The 19,418-nt window shown below is 37.9% G+C and overlaps 1 protein-coding gene across 1 annotated transcript in view; it reads left to right on the plus strand.

Moving 5' to 3' along the window:
• Window positions 1–16,807, plus strand: part of SCIN (scinderin) — a 47,785-nt gene extending 30,978 nt beyond the window's left edge. Inside the window, exons 5-16 of the mRNA XM_082753894.1 lie at window positions 393–485; window positions 1,765–1,897; window positions 3,858–3,946; window positions 4,148–4,363; window positions 5,839–5,960; window positions 6,161–6,251; window positions 10,230–10,400; window positions 10,894–11,071; window positions 11,565–11,686; window positions 13,211–13,288; window positions 14,640–14,700; window positions 15,213–16,807. Of these exons, the coding sequence (XP_082610020.1) occupies window positions 393–485; window positions 1,765–1,897; window positions 3,858–3,946; window positions 4,148–4,363; window positions 5,839–5,960; window positions 6,161–6,251; window positions 10,230–10,400; window positions 10,894–11,071; window positions 11,565–11,686; window positions 13,211–13,288; window positions 14,640–14,700; window positions 15,213–15,346 (1,488 nt within the window). The 3' untranslated portion in view covers window positions 15,347–16,807. The remainder of the gene's footprint in view (window positions 1–392; window positions 486–1,764; window positions 1,898–3,857; window positions 3,947–4,147; window positions 4,364–5,838; window positions 5,961–6,160; window positions 6,252–10,229; window positions 10,401–10,893; window positions 11,072–11,564; window positions 11,687–13,210; window positions 13,289–14,639; window positions 14,701–15,212) is intronic.
• Window positions 16,808–19,418: the final 2,611 nt, after the last annotated feature.

Raw genomic sequence — 19,418 nt, forward strand, 5'->3', positions numbered from 1 at the left:
ATTTTAACACCTGCTTACCAATGCTATAGAAGTCAGTGGGAGGAAAAAGGGAAGACAGACATATAAACAAACACATAGGGTAGTAGTAGCAGATAAATCTCTCGTGCATATGTGTCTTTCCATCCTTTGAAGCTTTAAGTAATATACCATTTCCTATCCTAGCCTATACAAGACCAGCAAGTTGGCTTGCAGGAAAGGCAACATGTAGATCTAAAGATCTGACACAGTTATTTGCAAAGAAGTCATCCATGAGTTTGGATTTAGATTGGAATTAAGTATAAAGATAATCCTGACTAACTGATTACTGGGATAACACATTACAATTTTGGGGTATTTATACTGCAGAAACTACAATCTCTCTACATTGATTTTATTATTTTCTTCTTGTATAGGTTTTAGGGGAGAAGCCACAGCTTCCTGAATGTGGTGATGATGATGATGAGGTGGCTGATATTACAAATAGGAGAAGTGCTAAACTATATATGGTAAGTAACTTTATTTTTGTGTTAGGTGCACTCAATGGTAATCATGCATGTAATACCTTCATTTATGGAGTTCTGGCTTCAGTTACAGAACTGCAATTGTGTTGGCTGATTTACAACCAATGGACAAGGTTCTCAACGGATGTCAAGACAGCCCAGAAGAACCAAGGAAAAAATATTGATTACAGTCCCGTTTACTCAGGAAACAAATTAAGCATAACCATTCAGTGAAGGCCAAAGAAGAGTTAGTTGGTTTTAATCAATCTACATTTCCAGTCTTTTTGATTTTAAAAGAGATAGTTGTAGTAGACATATATGATTTACTTATTCTTAGCAGAGTTTGAGAGATGTACAGTTATGTTATATTTTTCTAAGTAAAATCCAGAAGAATTTAAACACAAAAGGCCTTTCTTTTGTGATGCCCGTTTTCTTCTTCCTCACTTTCAATGGCTTAACACTGACTGGGACAGTGCCAATATCAGAAAATTAACCATGAATGGATTTTTTTACTCCATTTTATCAGTAGGAATTTTATGATTACACTTAGCAAAGTTAAGTTTTTTCCTTGTATTTAAGTAGGCATACTGTTCTTGCCTAGAAGAGGCATGGAACTTATCCTTCAACCTAACAGTACAGTATTTTATTCACATGCAAGTCTATACAACTACTTACTTCTCTCTAAGTATTATCTTTTTAGCCTTGTAGGAGTGAATTCTAGAAGGTTATAAAGGCCTGTATCAATTTACAGAGGTTACAAAGCAGATTTTGCAACAGGTCGTATGACAGCTTTATATTAAAGAACTGTATGGTATAAATGTAGATACGTAATTTGTCAATAGTGGTGTAGGACTATTTTATCATAGTTTCAAATGCTCTTGTTCAGTATGTATGTGTACCTTTGGCTTCAGTGAGGGGTGCTTGGTAGCAGAGGATGACATCTAGGGCCTCTGCTGGTTCAGCAGAGCATAAAGATTGGACTGATGAAGGTATGCATTTTTAACTGTGAGCTGTTCATTGAATAAGCGGTCGAATTGAGAGTGGAAACAAAACTTGATTTATTTTGAAAAGCTGTGAGACAAGCATCACTAAAATTAACACTACATCTCCCTCTACTGGATGTAATATGAAATGAAACTAAAACTCATTAACTGCTTACCTTCCAGCAGGATACCAACGTCATACATAGGAAGGGTAACTGAATTTTATAGTAATTTGGGGAGTGGAAATTAGTTTAATGATCAAAACCAGAGTTGATCTAAGTTTGTAATTTTTACTTTGTTAGGTGTCAGATGCAAGTGGATCCATGAAGGTGTCGGTGGTAGCAGAGGAAAACCCTTTCTCTATGGCTATGCTTTTGTCTCAGGAGTGCTTCATTTTGGACAATGGTGCTGCAAGGAAGATCTTTGTGTGGAAAGGTAAGAGATCACTTCTGTCACAAATGCAAAAGGAACACAGACAGTTCTAAGGAATACACACAACACCCACTGAACAGTAGCAAAAAATACTGGCTGGACACAGTACCCTGCACACAGTTCTTCCTTGGCGTGGTCAATGGACAAGGATGTGAGTAAGGGCTTTGAGGCTGAATCCTGTCTAAGGACAATTTTAAGGCATCTGAAAGCCTGGGTGCTTAAATGCTTACCTAAGTGGCAATTACAAAGCAAACATAAATAATCTTTGATTTTATGATAATCCTGCAATTTTTGTATATTACTATCAAATCTCTATCATCCATGAGAAAAATATGTGCATTGAAAGTTTGATAACAGGTATTTCCATACATTGTTTCCTGGAGGTGTGAAATCGAAAGATGAGTAAAAAGTACAGTCTTCATGTCCCAGAGATCAACTAAAAGCATAAGCTTACAAATACTTTGATGCTTCTTTCTTCCTTGTGACTGGTTCTCTGTGGTATCACAATGCTTGTAGGACTGTCTGCAATTTTTCTGACTGATCATTTTCCCAGAAGGGAACTGAGGAATTAGGTCTGGACACCTTTTACCTGGTGCTGCCATTGCATCCAGCATTGAGTATCTCTCCTTTTTTGTCTGAGGTAGTGTATTAGTTATTGGCATTTGCTTTAAATGTGTGGCATTTGATTTTCTTTTTACCACACGCAATAGCAAATAATTAATCAATGTGGTTGTCAAGCTTCTGAATCCAGGAAGCATTGTAAACATTTTGCTTTAATATTTCATTTGCAGATAGGAATGTGTCCTTTAAAGCAAAGCATTTTGCGTGCATTGTGCTCATATAACCTAAGTTCTACATGAGCCCCTAATTCCTGGTTTTCCCTATTCACCTGACAGCTCCTAGAATAACCAACCCAATAGGACTGGGCATCTTATATACAATATACATCTTATGAATGCAGCCCTACATGCTCCTTTGTGCATCCTCACTTTGCTACTGTTGGTAATGATAATATGTAAAACAAACAAAAAAACAAAAAAAAACCTCTACATTAATCTGTGAGTCTCACCCTTGCACTGGGAGGCTGTAGTTATCATCTCTACTGGAAATCTTCACAGAATCATAGAATGGTTTGGGTTGGAAGGGACCTTAACGATCATCTAGTTACAACCTCCCTGCTGTGGACAGGAACACTTTCCTTTAGACCAGGTTACTCAAAGCCACAGGTTGCTCAAATATTCAAACCACCAAGCTGAGGACTGCGAAACACTTTGCTAATAGTTTCATTCAGAATTTCATACAACATACAGATTATCAGAGCATCTTTGTAGTCTACAAAGATGTACCTCTTAGTCTAAGAGTTCTTTCAAGTATAGTCATTGGTAGCCAGCTGGGTCATAGAACACATACAAAAAAAAAGCCATCCCACAGACACTTTCAGAGATGTCTAATACTGAACAAGGCTGAGCAAGGAGCAATGGGTAGGAAAGGGTGGTGGTAAATTGCACAGCATAGCGAGATATAAAGGGAGTTGCATCTACTCAGTCTGTAGAACAGTGGTGGTACCTGATGAAGGGAAGGCAGTTCTGGACAGCACCTTCATTTAACACATTGCAGCCCAGAAAGGGACAATTCAAAGAAAGGAAACAGGTTATTATTGTTGGATGCATACCTTAAACAGAGCAGATATTATGAACAACATTTTTTAAACAGAAACTTACAAAGAAAAACAAAATATTTTTTTCGGTTACTTTAACTGTTTTCAAAACCACCAAGGTACTATTTTGACCATTCAACTTTGTATGAATTTTATTTCTCATGCTATATCCAGCATTTGTGTTTGTTCAAGACTGAAGCATTGGCAATGCTGAAGAGAGAACCTGTCTCAAGGACATCTTGTTTTTGCAGGATCTGTGAGCTCATTGCCCTTTCTCATGTATTGTTATCCTTCTGTTTTAACTAGGCAAAGATGCTAACCCACAAGAGAGAAAGGCTGCCATGAAGAATGCTGAAGCATTCATACAGCAAATGAATTATCCTGCCAACACACAGGTGCGATCTATGTATGAGATGACACCAACAGAGAATGAACTCTGTTAAAGACTTTGTTTTTAAATCAAAAAAAAAAATAAAAAAGGGCATATAAGACCATAAGGACAGTGTTTCACTGACAAATAATTCAAAAAAGTTTTTGTTCGAGTAACCATGTCAGTTTTGTTTTCCTTGCATCCCATGCTTCTTATTTCATTGCAGATTCAAGTGCTTCCACAAGGAGGTGAAACACCAATTTTCAAACAATTTTTCAAAGACTGGAAGGATAAGGATGAAAGTGATGGCTTTGGCAAAGTGTATGTCACAGAGAGAGTGGCTAAAATTGAGCAGATTGAATTTGATGCTACCAAGTTACATGAGTCTCCACAAATGGCTGCCCAACATAACATGGTAGATGATGGTTCAGGAAAAGTAGAGGTAATTTTTGTGTTGTAATTAACAAATATGCAATTTGCACCAACACGGTTTCTTTGGTTTCTTGTAACAGGCTAAACAGCTACTCTGTTTTGCCATTTAAACTGTGGCATAGAGTGAAACTACATTAATCATAATGTTATTCTTACCACCAGAAAAGGTACTTTGAAGTGGGAAGTGAATCTCTATGTCAGCTGTATGCTGATATGTCACGTTATTTTGATACTCATGAAAGATATTGTAGCAGTCATCAGCAGAAATCAAAGAGCAGAAATGTCTTCCCTTTCGCAGAATACCTTTTAAAGAAATACTTTAAATATGGTCCTTATCCTAAAGGAATACTTTTAGCCTACATCAGCTTGAAATCTGGAAGGGGAAAATTTCCCCTTGGAGTCAGAAATTCAATCCATTTTATTACATATATCTTCGTGTATCTATCCTATCTGCTTCTTGTCCCTAGTGGGTCTCCCAGGTAGCCTGGATTTGAAGAGAATGTGATGGCTTTAGAGTCCTTCTAAATATATCCATATCCCATTTGAATCTCTTTAGATTAGTCTTTCACAGTATTGAAGTTAATATCTTTGGACTACACAGGCTTTGTTTGTCATTTACGAGCACTAGGACAAGAGGCACTGGCCTCAAGGTGTGCCAGGGGAGGTTTAGGTTGGATATCAGGAAAAATTTAATCACTGAAAGGGTCCTGAGTCTGCTCAGGGAAGTAATTAAGTCATCATCCTTGGAGGTATACAGAAAAATGCGTAGATGTGGTGCTTAGTGATATGGTTTGGTGGTAGACTTGGAAGTGCTGGGTTAACAGTTGGACTTGATGGTCTTAGAGGTCTTTTCCAACCTAAATGAGTCTGTGATTGCACCAACATAGCCTATGTTGGGATTCTGGAAGTAAGAGGAGGGATAAATACCTACAGTCTCACTGGTATATTTTCTGGCTTTCAGACCTCATCCTTGGGATGGTCCATAGGCTTGAGACACAGTGTTGAGGTCTGAAGCATTTTTTGTCATATAGTTTTAGAAGTATGATTTTGGAGGTCAGTCATTAACTGAATTGAGCTGTAGTGAATCAAATAGGAAGAAATCTGCAAAACTGTATGTTATTTAACTACAGTGTTCCTCTCACAAATGGTATGATAGTTCTATTGTAAACCAAAATATTGTGCTATTCATGTCACATTATCATCTTAAGACATTAAGAAAGTATGTTCAACATAGCATTATGTTGATCGAGTGACATTAAAGCATCAGGACAAAGAAAAGTATACTGCAGTGGCTTGTTGGTGATCGCTATTCATTCAGTGCATGTAGGGTAAAAAGATCCACTTCAAGGAAGAATCTTTCCTGGCTTTATAACATAACACTTGGCTACATAAGGAAAGGCTGCTTAAGGGATGATACAGTAAAATGCTCCTTAAAGTGTCCCAGAATGAAGTTCAGCGTTTCCCAATGATTTCTGTGTTTCCCAGATCTGGCGTGTGGAAAGCAGTGGCAGAGTTCCTGTGGAACCCCAGACATATGGACAATTCTATGGTGGTGACTGCTACATTATTCTCTACACTTACCCTAAAGGGCAGATCATCTACACATGGTATGTTTGGTCAGCTTGCACAGACCACCAGCATGTGGATATTATTTTATGCTATCTTTTTGTCCTGCTCATAAGAGTAGAACCACATGTAAATACAAGATTATTTACTATGTATTTGTCATGCAGTATAAACTCTGGATCATTTTGAAACTGGACTTAACTATTGTTGTATTGTTTGTTTTTAACCATACCTTCCTCAGGCAAGGAGCCAATGCTACAAAAGATGAACTGACAGCATCTGCATTTCTGACGGTTCAGCTTGATCGCTTATTGAATGGTCAGGCTGTGCAGGTTAGTGTCTTTCAGATGAAATTCAATACAGCGTGCAAAATAGATGCAGAAACAATGAGAAATTAAAGGAAGATATAGTGTTTGAAGACTGGGATTATCAACTGCTCGTGGTGACTGCTTCTGTGCATGTATTTTCTGTGTAGTAAGATATTTAACTTTCTTTCATCAGTGAGTAAACTACCTGAAATTACATATGTTTACAATACCTTAATGTTATGAAGGTTTAACCATGAAGCCCTGTAAACTTATCTCCCTGCTCACCCTGCAGAAAATCATGCATGTGGCCATACCATCAGATTTTCTTAGAAAATGGTATCTAATCTTTAACCACTTCTAAGTACTTAAGTTGCAGAAGATGGATGTATCTGCTTAATTAAAAAGCAAACCAAACTGCCAGTTACTTGAGTTCATTTCAAAATAATCTAGTTTTTCAAAGTTCTGCCTTTTCTTCACACAACTAATAACACTGTTTTCTCCTCATATTTATCTTAAAATATCTTTATTTCTTGTTGGTGTTAACCTTTGGAAATTATAGAGTTACTTTGCAGAGCACTAAAGAGCCTTAAACTAGGCCTTTCTATATTTCATTAGCTATGATTATTAACAATCTTCACCATTATTTTCTTCAAATATTAAGGCAGAGTAACTTCCAGGTACATTTTAGGATTCACCTAACTTGCTAGCCTTTTCTCTTTGGAAGATTTGTCCAAGCTTTTCTCAAATTAATAATGAGTTCTTCGTAACCCATCATGAATGTTTTTTTATACCTCGTAGTTTACCCACTTGCTGTGGAGATTGTTTTATGTCAGAAAGGACAAAAAAAAAAAAAAAAAGAACACTTAGAAAGTCAAAGAACTTTCCCTTTTTCCTTTTCACTGAAACAGAGTTGTATGCATACAGACTATTTTGATAACTGACCAAACGTCAGTGTCTACAGAGGTCTGTATCAAGCTAAAGCACAGTGTGTTCCTTTTAAATCAGTGGAGATTCCCCATTTTAATTATCCCTTTTGAATGTAGAGAACAGAGATATAATACAGCCTAAAACTACCTTTTCTTTCCTTCAACTTTCACTGACTGAAAATTAGGTTTTAGTCCTGCCTAGCTTTACAGACTGTGTACATGGCCTGTGGAGACTGAAGGATAAGATCCTCCTAGGGCAACCCACTTTGAAGCAGGTGTTTGACAGAGGAATAGCCATGTGTGCCTGCCTTTCTGTCTCCTTTTGATTATACAGGAAGCTGCAATGTTTAGCCTAGGCAAGACACCTGACTTACAGAGAACAAAAACTGGGAGAAATGAAAGCCACGTGAAAAGCCAGAGCAGGGGAACCAGACAGAACTGTGTCACAGGGTCTGGCTTGACCCAACTGTTGTGAGGAACATAACTTGGATTTTCCCATCCCTTAGTGCCTTAAGCTCCACAAAGCAGGATACGTATTTTCACTTGCAGAAAGGGTCTGTGCACTGGCTCTGAGGAGACCTTACAGCAGACTTCCAGTACCTATAGGAATCTACAACAAGGCAGGAAAGAGACTCTTTGTCAGGGAGTGTAGTGATACGACAAGGGGTAATGGCTTTAAACTAAAAGAGGGGAAGATTTAGATTATATATTATGAAGAAATTATTTACTATGAGGGTGTTGAGTCAGTGGAACAGGCTGCCCAGAGAAGCTGTGGATACTCCATCCCTGGAGGTGTTCAAGGCCAAGTTGGATGGGACTTTGGGCAACCTGGTCTGGTGGGAGGTGTCCCTGCTCATGGCAGGGGGTCTAGGTGGTTGTTTTAAGGTCTCTTCTATGGTTCTATGACATTGGCAGGTAAAAGATGTGAGATAAGCTAGTCCTAGCATGACTGCTCTCCTTTCCTCCCTAGTGAGGAGGCATGTGTAGGGGAAGAGGTGGGAGGCCTCCTGTTTTCACACAAAGGCTCAAGCAGGAAGATGACTAAGGGCAAGCAGGGATTTTCTAGGTACTAGAAGGTAATTCTGTACTTCCCATTCCTTAATTACCAAAGTAAGGGCTTCCCCCACCCACCAAGGTACAGTTAATTTAGATGGCAGATGATACCTTTAGCTATTAATTAGTTATGATTTATGATTGAAATCACATTAAGGAAGGATTAAAATATTCCCAGTTAATTATTCTTTGAAATATTCTTAACATATGTTCTATCTTTGAACAGAGTTCAGCACAATATGGTCGTTCCCCATACCCATGACCAATACTAATACTACAGAATTACTACAGCAAAAATAACATTACTACCAACAGCTGCACTAATAATAAGCTGTATTATGAAAGCTGAAGGACATCCATCGCACTGCAGTGGACATGATACTTAAATTTTTTTTTTAGCCTGAAGTGAATTTAATAATGTATGTGTGTGGATTACTTACATGTCTGTAGATTTGTATGCATATGCATGCCTACCTAGAACCTATACTTAATATCTGTATGAGCATTATTTGAAAGGTTTAAACTATTCTATTTTTGCTCACTAGGTGGCACTACAGTACAAATTACTATTAAAAAGCTGTGACAGCATTTGTTTTGCAGGAACATGTACATGTATGTTTCCCTCAGCATTTTTTTTTTTTTCTTCCCCCTTCATTTGTAGAAATCCTGCTACAATTTCGCAGCTTGGAACCCACAAGTATACATGTTCTGGGGCATCCTTATCAGGCAATGTTACTAGTCTGACCAGCTGTGTGCTAGCTAGAAGCACTGCTTTTACTGCCCACGACCACGTGCTAGACTGGAGCAGCCCTTCCTTCTTCAGATCCTTTGCTTCCCACTGCCTCCAGCCTCACCAGGCAGTGCCCAAGGGCTGGCACTGGTGCTCTCCACTTTTCTGCTGGCTACACAGTATGCCTTTCTCCTTTCTTTCCTTCCCGGGAGTGATCCCCAGGAGTGGCTACAGAAAGGTGGGGACCTGCAGCCCTCTTGGTGGAAGGGGCCACAGAGACCCCGTTGTGCAGGCACTGGGTGGGGAGCGAGGGCTCAGTGACTCAGCTGCCCACACCCTGAGCTCTGCTATCTGCAGCTGAATACAGCAGCATCTTCAGTGGGCTAGCATTGCCACATCTGGGTATTTTGCTCAGAAAGCAGAGCTAGAACAGCTCCACCCTGCACTAGTGCCTTCCTCTGCTTTCCTGGAAGGCAGTTTCCATTTATTTCCTATTCTCTTTCTCCCCAACCTTTCTCTTCTGTCGTCCTCCCTTTTGTCATCATCTCATGAAAGATGCAAGTCACTTATTTCCTGTATGAAGCTAGGGGAACTTGGATAGGAAATCTATATATGGTGTAGCTTTTAGCAGTCACTTTTTTGTTTGCTTCAGTGGGAAAAATAAAGGATACTGTCATAAAGAAAGAATAAACAGTTGTATACAAATAACTTTTATAGCACGTTTAACCTAAAAATAGCAGTTCTTCATAGCTCAATGTTCTTTGAGTTTGCAGTAATGTCTTTTGTATCTGTAATAGAAGCTCCTTTTTGCCATCTATATTATCCTCTGCAAGATAGATTTATGTTCATCTTTTCCATTCTATTACAGATAAATACACATAGAAATAGTAAAAAGGATGAATAACCAACCTCTTCTGCTTAAATACAAAGCCCCTAAACTTCCAAGCTATTTTAAGGGGAATTAAGTGGCACTATGAAACTCTATGAAATGACAGTTCTTTTGAAAAAGTGTAATTTTCTTATTGCAGTAGGTAGCAGCCATTTTAATCAGCTAGACATGTTAGAAGTTTGAATTCTGTCTGTGTGTTAGCATGATTGACAAAAAATCTCACAAATACTATAACTTTACTGCGTCTGGAACTATATTTTTAGACCTTCTTAGTTTGCCACTTCTCATTCTCGCTAACATTCCTAGCTTTATTGGCTAACTTCCCCTATGCAATTCAACAAAGCCTAAAAATAATTACCTGTGTCCTTATGTTTCTTTTATTGCCTTTCTTTATCTACATACAGATTAGAGTCGGCCAAGGCAAAGAGCCTGCCCATTTACTGAGCTTGTTCAAAAATAAGCCACTTATTGTCTACAAGAATGGGACATCCAAGAAGGAAGGTCAGAAACCTGCTCCACCCACGCGGCTCTTCCAAATCCGCAGGAACCTGATATCCATCACCAGGATTGCAGAGGTAAGGTCACCTGCTAAGTAAAAACAAATATTCCCAGTGGGAAATGGTGTAGCTGCCATGATCCCCTCTATTTCTGTTGGGTAGTCACATCTGGTAGGAATGCAGAATCTAAATCCACTGCTCTGTGTGACCAACCTATCTCAGAGATCAAAGAGAATACAGTTTAACTGGCTATGATCAATCTATGTGTTTCAGAGGAAAATGTAGGAAAATGCGCAGTGAACAGTCAGCTGGCAAAGAACAGACAAGAAATCGGCAGCCCTTATGAGACAGTCTTTCCAACTGCCAAATCATTTCAAGATCTGTCCTTCAAGTCAGTTCCCTATATCAAGCGAAGTACTTCTCTAATTTATGTCAGTATAAATCTAGGGAAAAATCAAATTCAAAAAGCATAGCTGATAAACATCTATCTATACATTTTATATAAGCATGCAAAACATAGATCACATTATTTGAAAGACAGAAGAATAAAACATTTTTTTTCTTGATCTAGGTTGACGTTGATGCAGTGTCACTAAACTCCAATGACGTTTTTGTTCTGAAACTGCCAAACAATTCTGGCTACACCTGGATGGGAAAAGGAGCAAACAAAGAAGAAGAACAAGGAGCTCAATACATTGCCAGTGTTCTTAAGTGCCAGACTACTAAGATTAATGAAGGCCAGGAACCAGGTTGGTATGAAAACACGCGGTTCTGAATGGGCAGCTGAGAATACACAGCACTGCATGGAAATATAGCCTAAACGTTTTTTACAATTATATAAGTTGTAGGCAGAACCATATGCTCACTATCTCACTTCGAAAATCTAACAAAACATTTTACCATGGACATCTGTTCAGAATTGACTGAGGCACAAGTAGTGCAATGCCCTGGATGTCTCTAGGGCAGCAGCAGGAGCTGCAGAGGAGTGTGGTCCTTTCTTTACTCTGGGTGACTATGAGGGGAGGAAGAGATTGTTCTGTCTGGGACTGCTGCCGGTGACAACCTTTATATTATTTTGACAAACTGGAGGAAGAACTGAAAGAAAATAACTGGAAGAACTGCTGTCTCATCTTTGAGACAGCAAAGAAGATACTGGTCAGGGATTCTTGAAATAGTATCTAACAAGATAAACCATAAAATATCAAATCCACTGCTGAATAAATTATATATTATGTATTTCAGAGGAATTCTGGAAAGTACTTGGAGGTAAAAAACAATATCAGACTTCATCACAGCTTTTGACAAAGGGTGAAGATCATCCCCCTCGCCTGTATGGTTGTTCTAATAAGACTGGCAGATTTATTGTAAGTGTGGATACTTTCCCTTCTCTTTAATTATATAATTTCTGGTATATTTTAGCTTGGGAATCATCAGGCATTAAAGATGAATTTGGGGATCTGTCTTTTCTTTGTGTAGGTAGTAGTGCTTGGCAAGAGCTAGAGAGTTGAGGTTTGGTGCGTTGAATCAATCCAAGTGCTGAGAACAGACAGAAGAATAAATAGCAGAGATGTCTGCATAGCCTTCTCTAGCCTGGGACTAGAGGCTTGCAGATGCAAGAAGCCAGAGCATTTGCTCAGTCAAAAGCAATTGTGTTTTTGCAGAGCATTGCCAGACCACTGTCATTTCTTTGAGAAAGTGCAGGTCAGTGCCTTGGCCCTTACATGCTTGATAGTGGTGGTGATGAAAATAAATGTCCTGAGCCCTTGCCAAAAATCCTTAGCAGCCTGAAATTTTCCATAGAGATTTAGGACATGTAATTAATTCCTCTAGGTAGGAAGACTTACTTCCTTAGCAGAAATACCTGGAGCTGTATGCTGGGTATTAAGTCAGTTCAGGCTTAATTGCTTACTGTATTCTGGAAGAGTAACACTGTGTCACTGTTTGACAAGGATGCACTAATTTTTAGGTAGGAGACATACTTGGCTACCTTCTCTGCTGTCTTTCAGTCAATTCATTTGGAGAGGGATAAAACAAATAGGATCCTTTAATAAGGGCTTCAAAATCTTATAAATGTAGTAAGGCATATACTTCTAGCAATCTTCTAGCACGTGCATTCTTCTAGCAAGCTTCTAAAACACTCCTGTGAAATACAATAATAGTAACAAATCTCACTATAATAGCTTTCTGGGAGCTATGCACTTGTGTGGAAATTCCCTATCTCCTGTAGCATTTCTGTAGTAACTGAATCACCATTGTTAGAGTTCACCAGAACAGGTAGGTCAGATCACTCTGAAATTCTGGACACCATAATGTTGTGGAGTGAAAAAAGGAATTACTTCTGCACCATATGATCCCAATATCTCTAGCGCTCCAATGCATAGTCAAACCCTTGAAAGCCCTTCACAAGTAGCAAACTAACCATTAGCTAGCTACATTATTACATCTGCTGCTTATACAGATGAAAATTAAACTGCTTTCCTTTGTACCTGTAAATCCGTGGAAGAAGCAAGCACTCCGTGCTTCCTTTAGGACTAATCCTCAATGGCTTAGTCAGCTATAATGTTCAATTTTCAAGTGACTGGAAAGCTTACTTAGATGTGTATTTCATCACTGAGCTCACCACTTCCAAATTGATGTTGTTTCTTTTCCTTATTAATGAATGCAAGCTGCATGAATATATCAGCTATAAGATTGATTTAGTTAGTTTGGTACAAGTTGCACTATGGCAATTTCCCTGTCCCTTTCTTCTAGCAGACCTCAGTCCCAATTTACAATAGTCACAATTTCAGTTATCCTTTTAACAAAATCTTTGGTTTGTCTAAAATCAGAATATCTTGAGAAATTATTACAGCAAAGGCAAAAAATACTCACCATAGTATCCTTTTTAGATTGAGGAGGTCCCAGGCGAATTCACTCAGGATGACTTGGCTGAAGATGATGTCATGTTGCTGGATACTTGGGAACAGGTAAGCTTCACCTTTTTTTTTTTTTGTGATAAAAAGAATTTATTCTTAACAAATTAGAATGTAAGATGGGAGGAAAAATCACCTTTGTGAAAATGAAAGAGGTTTTGTTTTCCTTAAATTATACCATCAGGAGCTATATTTTCTGAGCTATACGATGTTCAAGTGTGAACATAAATGATTGAATTTCCAAGTGTAATGTGACACCATGGCAGATATTTTCCATTAAAACCAATGGAGACTGCAAGAGTAGAAGCCCCAGCTTTGTTCTGAAATGTTCCTGATAATGTTCTTGACTTTATCTCTAATATTTATTAATTTTAAGACAGAATGCTATTGCAAAAAACATATGCAGAAACCACAAAATCAGAGTAGTAGTAGCACCTATAAAAATCTTATTAGAGAAGGGGACAGACACTAGACCTTTACACAAATTTCTTCAGAAGAACTGGCTAGAGGGTATTAGAAATAATCTATTTCTAGATTATTTCCATCCATCATTTTGCCAGGTTCACAGAAAACTGAAAATGTTGAGAACTTTTCAGATGACAAGCAAATTTAGGTGTGCTTTCAGCACTCACAATATTTCTCACAGTATATTCTCTCTACTCTTTGCCACTGGAAAGGGGGAGAAGACCACAGATCCCATGTTTTGTCTGTCTTCAGCCTAACTCCCAGCAAAAGAAGGCTGAGATTTTAGGAAATGAGAAGGAATGTCCAAGACCCATTCAAGAAGGAGCAGGGGGGGAAGGCAGTATTAAGAGATGGGTGAAGAAGGTGTTTGGACATACTGACTCAGATATGAATGAAAGAAATCTGGAAAATGGAGCTAGTTTCCAAAAGAATTCTTGACAGGAAAAAAAAAAAAAAAGCGGGGAATGCAGGTTGAGGCTCTGGCTGTTGGATTATTCAGTGGAGTATTCAGTTACCCTGTGTAGCATGGGCCACAAGGCACAAGTGTTGGTGCATACTCAGAGCTCGATCCAGAGACAGCTCAGTTCAGTGTTTTTATCTACACCTAAAGAGCAATTTTCTTGCAACCATGTAAAATATAACCGTGGAAAAGGTAATTAGAGTCTTTTTCATCCAAGTCCATGAAGTCCAGCCATCCAGTGTCAATAGAGTGGTGAAATTTTTTGTATAGAACTAGTCTCTAGCAAAGGAGGAAAAACAAACAAACAAACGAAAAACCACACCACTAACTGTGGCTTATGAAAGCTGTGCATCTCTGCAGTACTTTCATAACATAAATTCTTTCTCCTAGTGGAATCAACTATTTTGTGGTTTGTTGCCTGCTGCACAAAACACCCTTATAACAAAGTGGGAGCTAAATTGTTCTCTCCTCTATTTGCAGGTTTTTGTCTGGATTGGAAAAGATGCTAATGAAACTGAACGACAGGAATCCGTGAAATCTGGTAAATCAAATCAATTTGATGGAATTCCAAGTGAAGAAACATCAACAGTATTTAAATAAATGAAAAGATGTTGTAGAAGAAATTTAGTTATTTTTACAGTGTTGTTTAAAAGGCTTATAGGGCTTGTTAGGATTTAATCCTGGATAAGATTATTTTTCTTTGAAATGTGACTTAAAATTCATTGTATCTTTATTATCTGTAAGTTTTATGAAAAGACTGGAGCCTTTGCATTTGCACTGCACCAGCAAATGCTTTCTCCTGGTCAAAAGCCAAAACATGGCTGTATGGCAATAGTCTGACCAGAGTAACAATCATTGTTTTAATCTGGTGGAAAATTATTTCACTGGCAGCTGAATCAGCAATTACTCGATCATTTCATTGCCTTTGAAATAATTTAATTGAATACTTTATTATTATAGCCCTGGGTTCTTTCACTGGGGCTTTTAATGTATTTTTTATGCCAGAGGAATGAACTAATATTTTACATGTTTTATTTCCTCTCTGTTTTTTAGCCAAACGCTATATTGAAACAGATCCTTCTGGCAGAGATAAGGGGACCCCCATCATTATTGTGAAGCAGGGGTATGAGCCCCCAACATTCACTGGCTGGTTCCTGGCTTGGGACTCCAACAAATGGAAAAACTGATGTACCCGAGAAAGCTTCAGTTTCAAGCCAAAGAGTGATGAGAGCACATCTATTTTCTAGTATTTTTAAGCATAAGCTTATGCAACGATATGATGCAGCTGTTGTTACCCTTGCCCAAGCTTTTCTATGAATAACTTAGAAAATCTCAGCACCGGAAAGGCTAAATGATAATTATGAACTTGTCAAATGAGGTAGGTGGGGCTACATGTGGAAAATATGGGAAGTGCTACCATACTTTGTTTAATCAATGAGTTCTTCACACAGAAGCTGTGGATCAGTCACTGTGCTAAAATGGGCACATAATGGGCACATAGTATTCTGCCTTCACTTAAAAATGGAAACTAATGCCAAAGAAATTCTTTTACATTAAGGTCAGCATAATTTTGTGCAGAATTTGGCCTGATGAAGAACTAATTCTACATCTCATGTAAAATTTCAGATGCACCCAGAGTGGGAGCTTTGTCTTGCAGGGGGCAGATAAGAGATGAGTATTTCAACAAAGCTGTTCTTAACATGTTTGTTTGCTCTTCTTGGTCTAGTTAGTAAAGTTTGAGCTTTGAACAGTATGTTTGTAAGAATACAAAATCAACAAAGCTATTAATAGCTTTCTTAAGATTTCTCTATGTGAACCAGCCTCTAGCTCCAGATCTTTTTAACTGAAGCTTTTAAACACATTCTAGGGCACTACTGTTTTTAAGTGGAAGCAGCAGTAACAGCTTTAAAAATACTCATTCTGCCTTAACCAGACTGCACTTAAGCCATACTTTGTCCTGGTTGCCTTACTCAGCAGTACTCTGTTTTTTTTCTGGCATGGAGAATGCTGACATTGTCAGGTGCAAGATGTGTTTTTAACTCATTTTCTACAGATCTCAGTCAAACATCAGCAAAGAAACACCTTGTTTCTGTAACATTCCACATCCTGGAAATTTGGAGTACTAGTAAGCACCACATAATAAGGCCTTATCCTTTTCTCTCAGTTATTTCAATTTTTTGTTTTTATTCTGGTGAATTTAAGAGTACATTTTCAAAGTGTATCATTATTATTATTATTATTATTTGTAGGTTATCCAGAAAAGTCTCCTTAAAAGCATTGGGAAAAATTCTGCTACAAATTTTAGCACTGCTTTGAGCACTTATCCTATAATGCTTGTTTTAAACAATTTGTACAGCTGTAAGTCATGTCAGCATGGCTTTTTAATGAACGCTTTTCAACTCCTTTACTGTTCTCATAAGTTAGTTTGGAAAATGAAATTTTAGTCATTTTTGTATTTTTTACTATGATTGTGATTTTGAATCTGAGTTATGCAAAAGAGTGAATTTAGTCTGAGCTCATGTCAGTGACAAAAGAATGGAGAAGCTAATTGATTAATTCTGTGAGCTTTAAACATTTGTTTAAATTTCTCCTTAAATAACTAGACTGTATCTGAATGTCATTTCATTCAAAATAAAATTACAAAACAGTATTGTATATACAGAGCTGATTTTCTTACCCCTGGCATGTTGTTGCTTAGTGGGTCCACTGATGTCTAGAAAACCTTCTTAAAAACAAACAAACAAAAAAAAAGCAGTAGATACCTTCCTCTTTAGATGGACAATGCAATGATAAATTGTGTGTGTGTTTGGTTTTTACTTTGAAGCCATTTTACCCAATGGAGAGTTAACTCTTCACACCAATTCTAAAGTTACAAAGCCATATGAAAATGAAAGAACTGGGTACTTATTAGCCTATTATTTCATCCTGAAGGAAAGCTACCACTGCTGTTATTAAATTCTTTTTGGCTTTACAATTTCCTGCTTGCAGAAATGATCCACTACAGGAATGATATTTTAATCAATAATAGGAAATGGTTCTAAGCTTGTTTTTAAAGCATAGGTCTTGCTTTTTATTTATGGGAATAGAAGAAGAGATGTCATCCTTTTGCTGGAAGGAGCACAAAGATGTATTCAGCTACTCAGCTCATACACTTCATACAGCCACCAAGCAGTCTGTGATTATCTCATGGTTGTCTTTGACACATGCATATGATTATTTCTGAAAAATAACAGTTATAGTACCTCCTTAACCAAGGATTAGACAAGATTTACACTGGTTGTATATCAACATTTCCCAGAACAGTGAGAGTTCTGAACCCTACGCAGGCTGTCAGCACATCCTGCAGCCCTGTGAAAGCCTGTTTTCAGTTCCCTTAGACAAGACAGAGAAGCTTTTGTGGTCTCTTGGCCTGGGCATTTTAGTCTACAATACATTGTCCTGGCACACTGATTGCTGATGTTGAGAAGAGAGAGCTCATTGAGAGCTCATAACTGAACAAAGTTTGTGATTGTGCTTTAAGCACAAGAGCTGCTAGCAACATTGTTCTTAGGTTTACTTCCTAGTGAGAATGTTTATTTTTTCATATATATACACATGTGCAGTAGAGACAACGATTTCTTTCTTTCCTTCTCTCTGTCTCGGAAGAAGACCACGCTGTGACTGCTTGGAAATATTCAAGATTAAATTGTTTTCAAGAAAATATTTATGCACATAACTTTATGAATACATGTCAAATTTATTGGTCTTATTTTCAGAATAGAAAAAATGTGCAGGTGTATGCAGTAAAGTTAATTCAAGAATAAGCTGTATCTTGCATTATTATCAAACAGCAATAGTGTTTTCAGTCTACTTGTAATAGCAAAATTAGATACTGAGTTAGCAGTTTCATTAGGCTACCGAAGTACGTTCTATTGGTCAAAAATACACCATCATTTTTATGTTTAATACAGTTTCATAACAGCAGAAAGATAATGTTACGAATCCTCAGAGTAAATAGGACACTATAATATTATATGTAGTATTAGAAATCTACATACAATAGCGTAGTCTTAGAATATAACTCCAGATTGTACACCAGAGAGGAGCCAGCTTTTGGAATCACTGCTCTAAATACTCATTTTGACCCACAGTACTCTATAGCAACAGATCTGCTGTAAGTGATTGTTCAATTGAATTTAGCCACAGCTAGTATTATAGTTTGATCTCTTGCCAGTTCAGACTCACATGGGCCTCACCTGAAACAAGAAAATTATAACAATGGTAGACACCAATCCCACGATTGTGGTATTGTCACTCAGAGAAGAACTAAGGAATCATATAGCAAATATGTTGCTCACAGCAGGAGGTGCTCTCAGACACAGGGACAGTTCTTGTTACAAACCCCTTACTCTGTGATCTTCTTGTAGTCTTCATGTTTGCAGGTTCTAAACAGGCTAAAAAAAAACATCAAGCCTGCTATGGTCCATGGACTGAAGTTGTTCTTGAGAGTCACTTCTGTAGAGGAAAGCTTGAAATCAAAACAAAACAAACAAACAAAATAAAAATAAAATAAAGCAAACTTTACTTTAGAATGAAACTGCTTCCTAAGCACACCACTGTAGTCAGGACTTTATGGCTTAATTGAGCCATGTGTAAGTATATGAAACAAAGAAATTATTATTATTTCATAAAACCAAAGGTAGATTATAGTTTAACATGCTGGCTTTACAAATACTAGCTTTTTCTTTTTTAAAGACAGTAATTTTGTCTTTAGACAAAGAAATAACACACTTTTTCCTTCTTATGGCTAGAACTTTTGCTGCTAAAATCAAAGGAACCTCTGATTTCATTGGAGCACAATCAGCTCTTTAATTTACTACACGTCCTTCATGTCTCATTACATCCTCTCTAGACTGGCCTGAACTTACTTTGACCTGCTCTGCCTATTGACACATTAACTTCTGCTGAAGATCAATAAACTGTGCTCACAGCAGTTAAAGCTTCCATGGTGTAAGAGGAGGTAAGGCTTGCCAAGGGGAATCAGGAAGCACACCATGCCACAAAGGTAGCAGATGACTGCTCAGGCCCTCCTCTTGGTGACATCAAGCCAAATAAGTAAATAAGTAAATCTCCTTCCTTCCAGAGCAGCAGTTACAAGAAACAGCCCACACCAAGCTTCTTCCTAACCTCATCCCCACTTGCACCCTGCACGTGCTCTCTCCACAGACAGAGCTGTAAAAGTACTGAGAGTACAATTTTGCTTCTTCCAGCACCGTATTT

Source organism: Aythya marila (genome assembly GCF_965140915.1).
Source record: "Aythya marila genome assembly, chromosome: 2".
NCBI lineage: Eukaryota > Metazoa > Chordata > Aves > Anseriformes > Anatidae > Aythya > Aythya marila.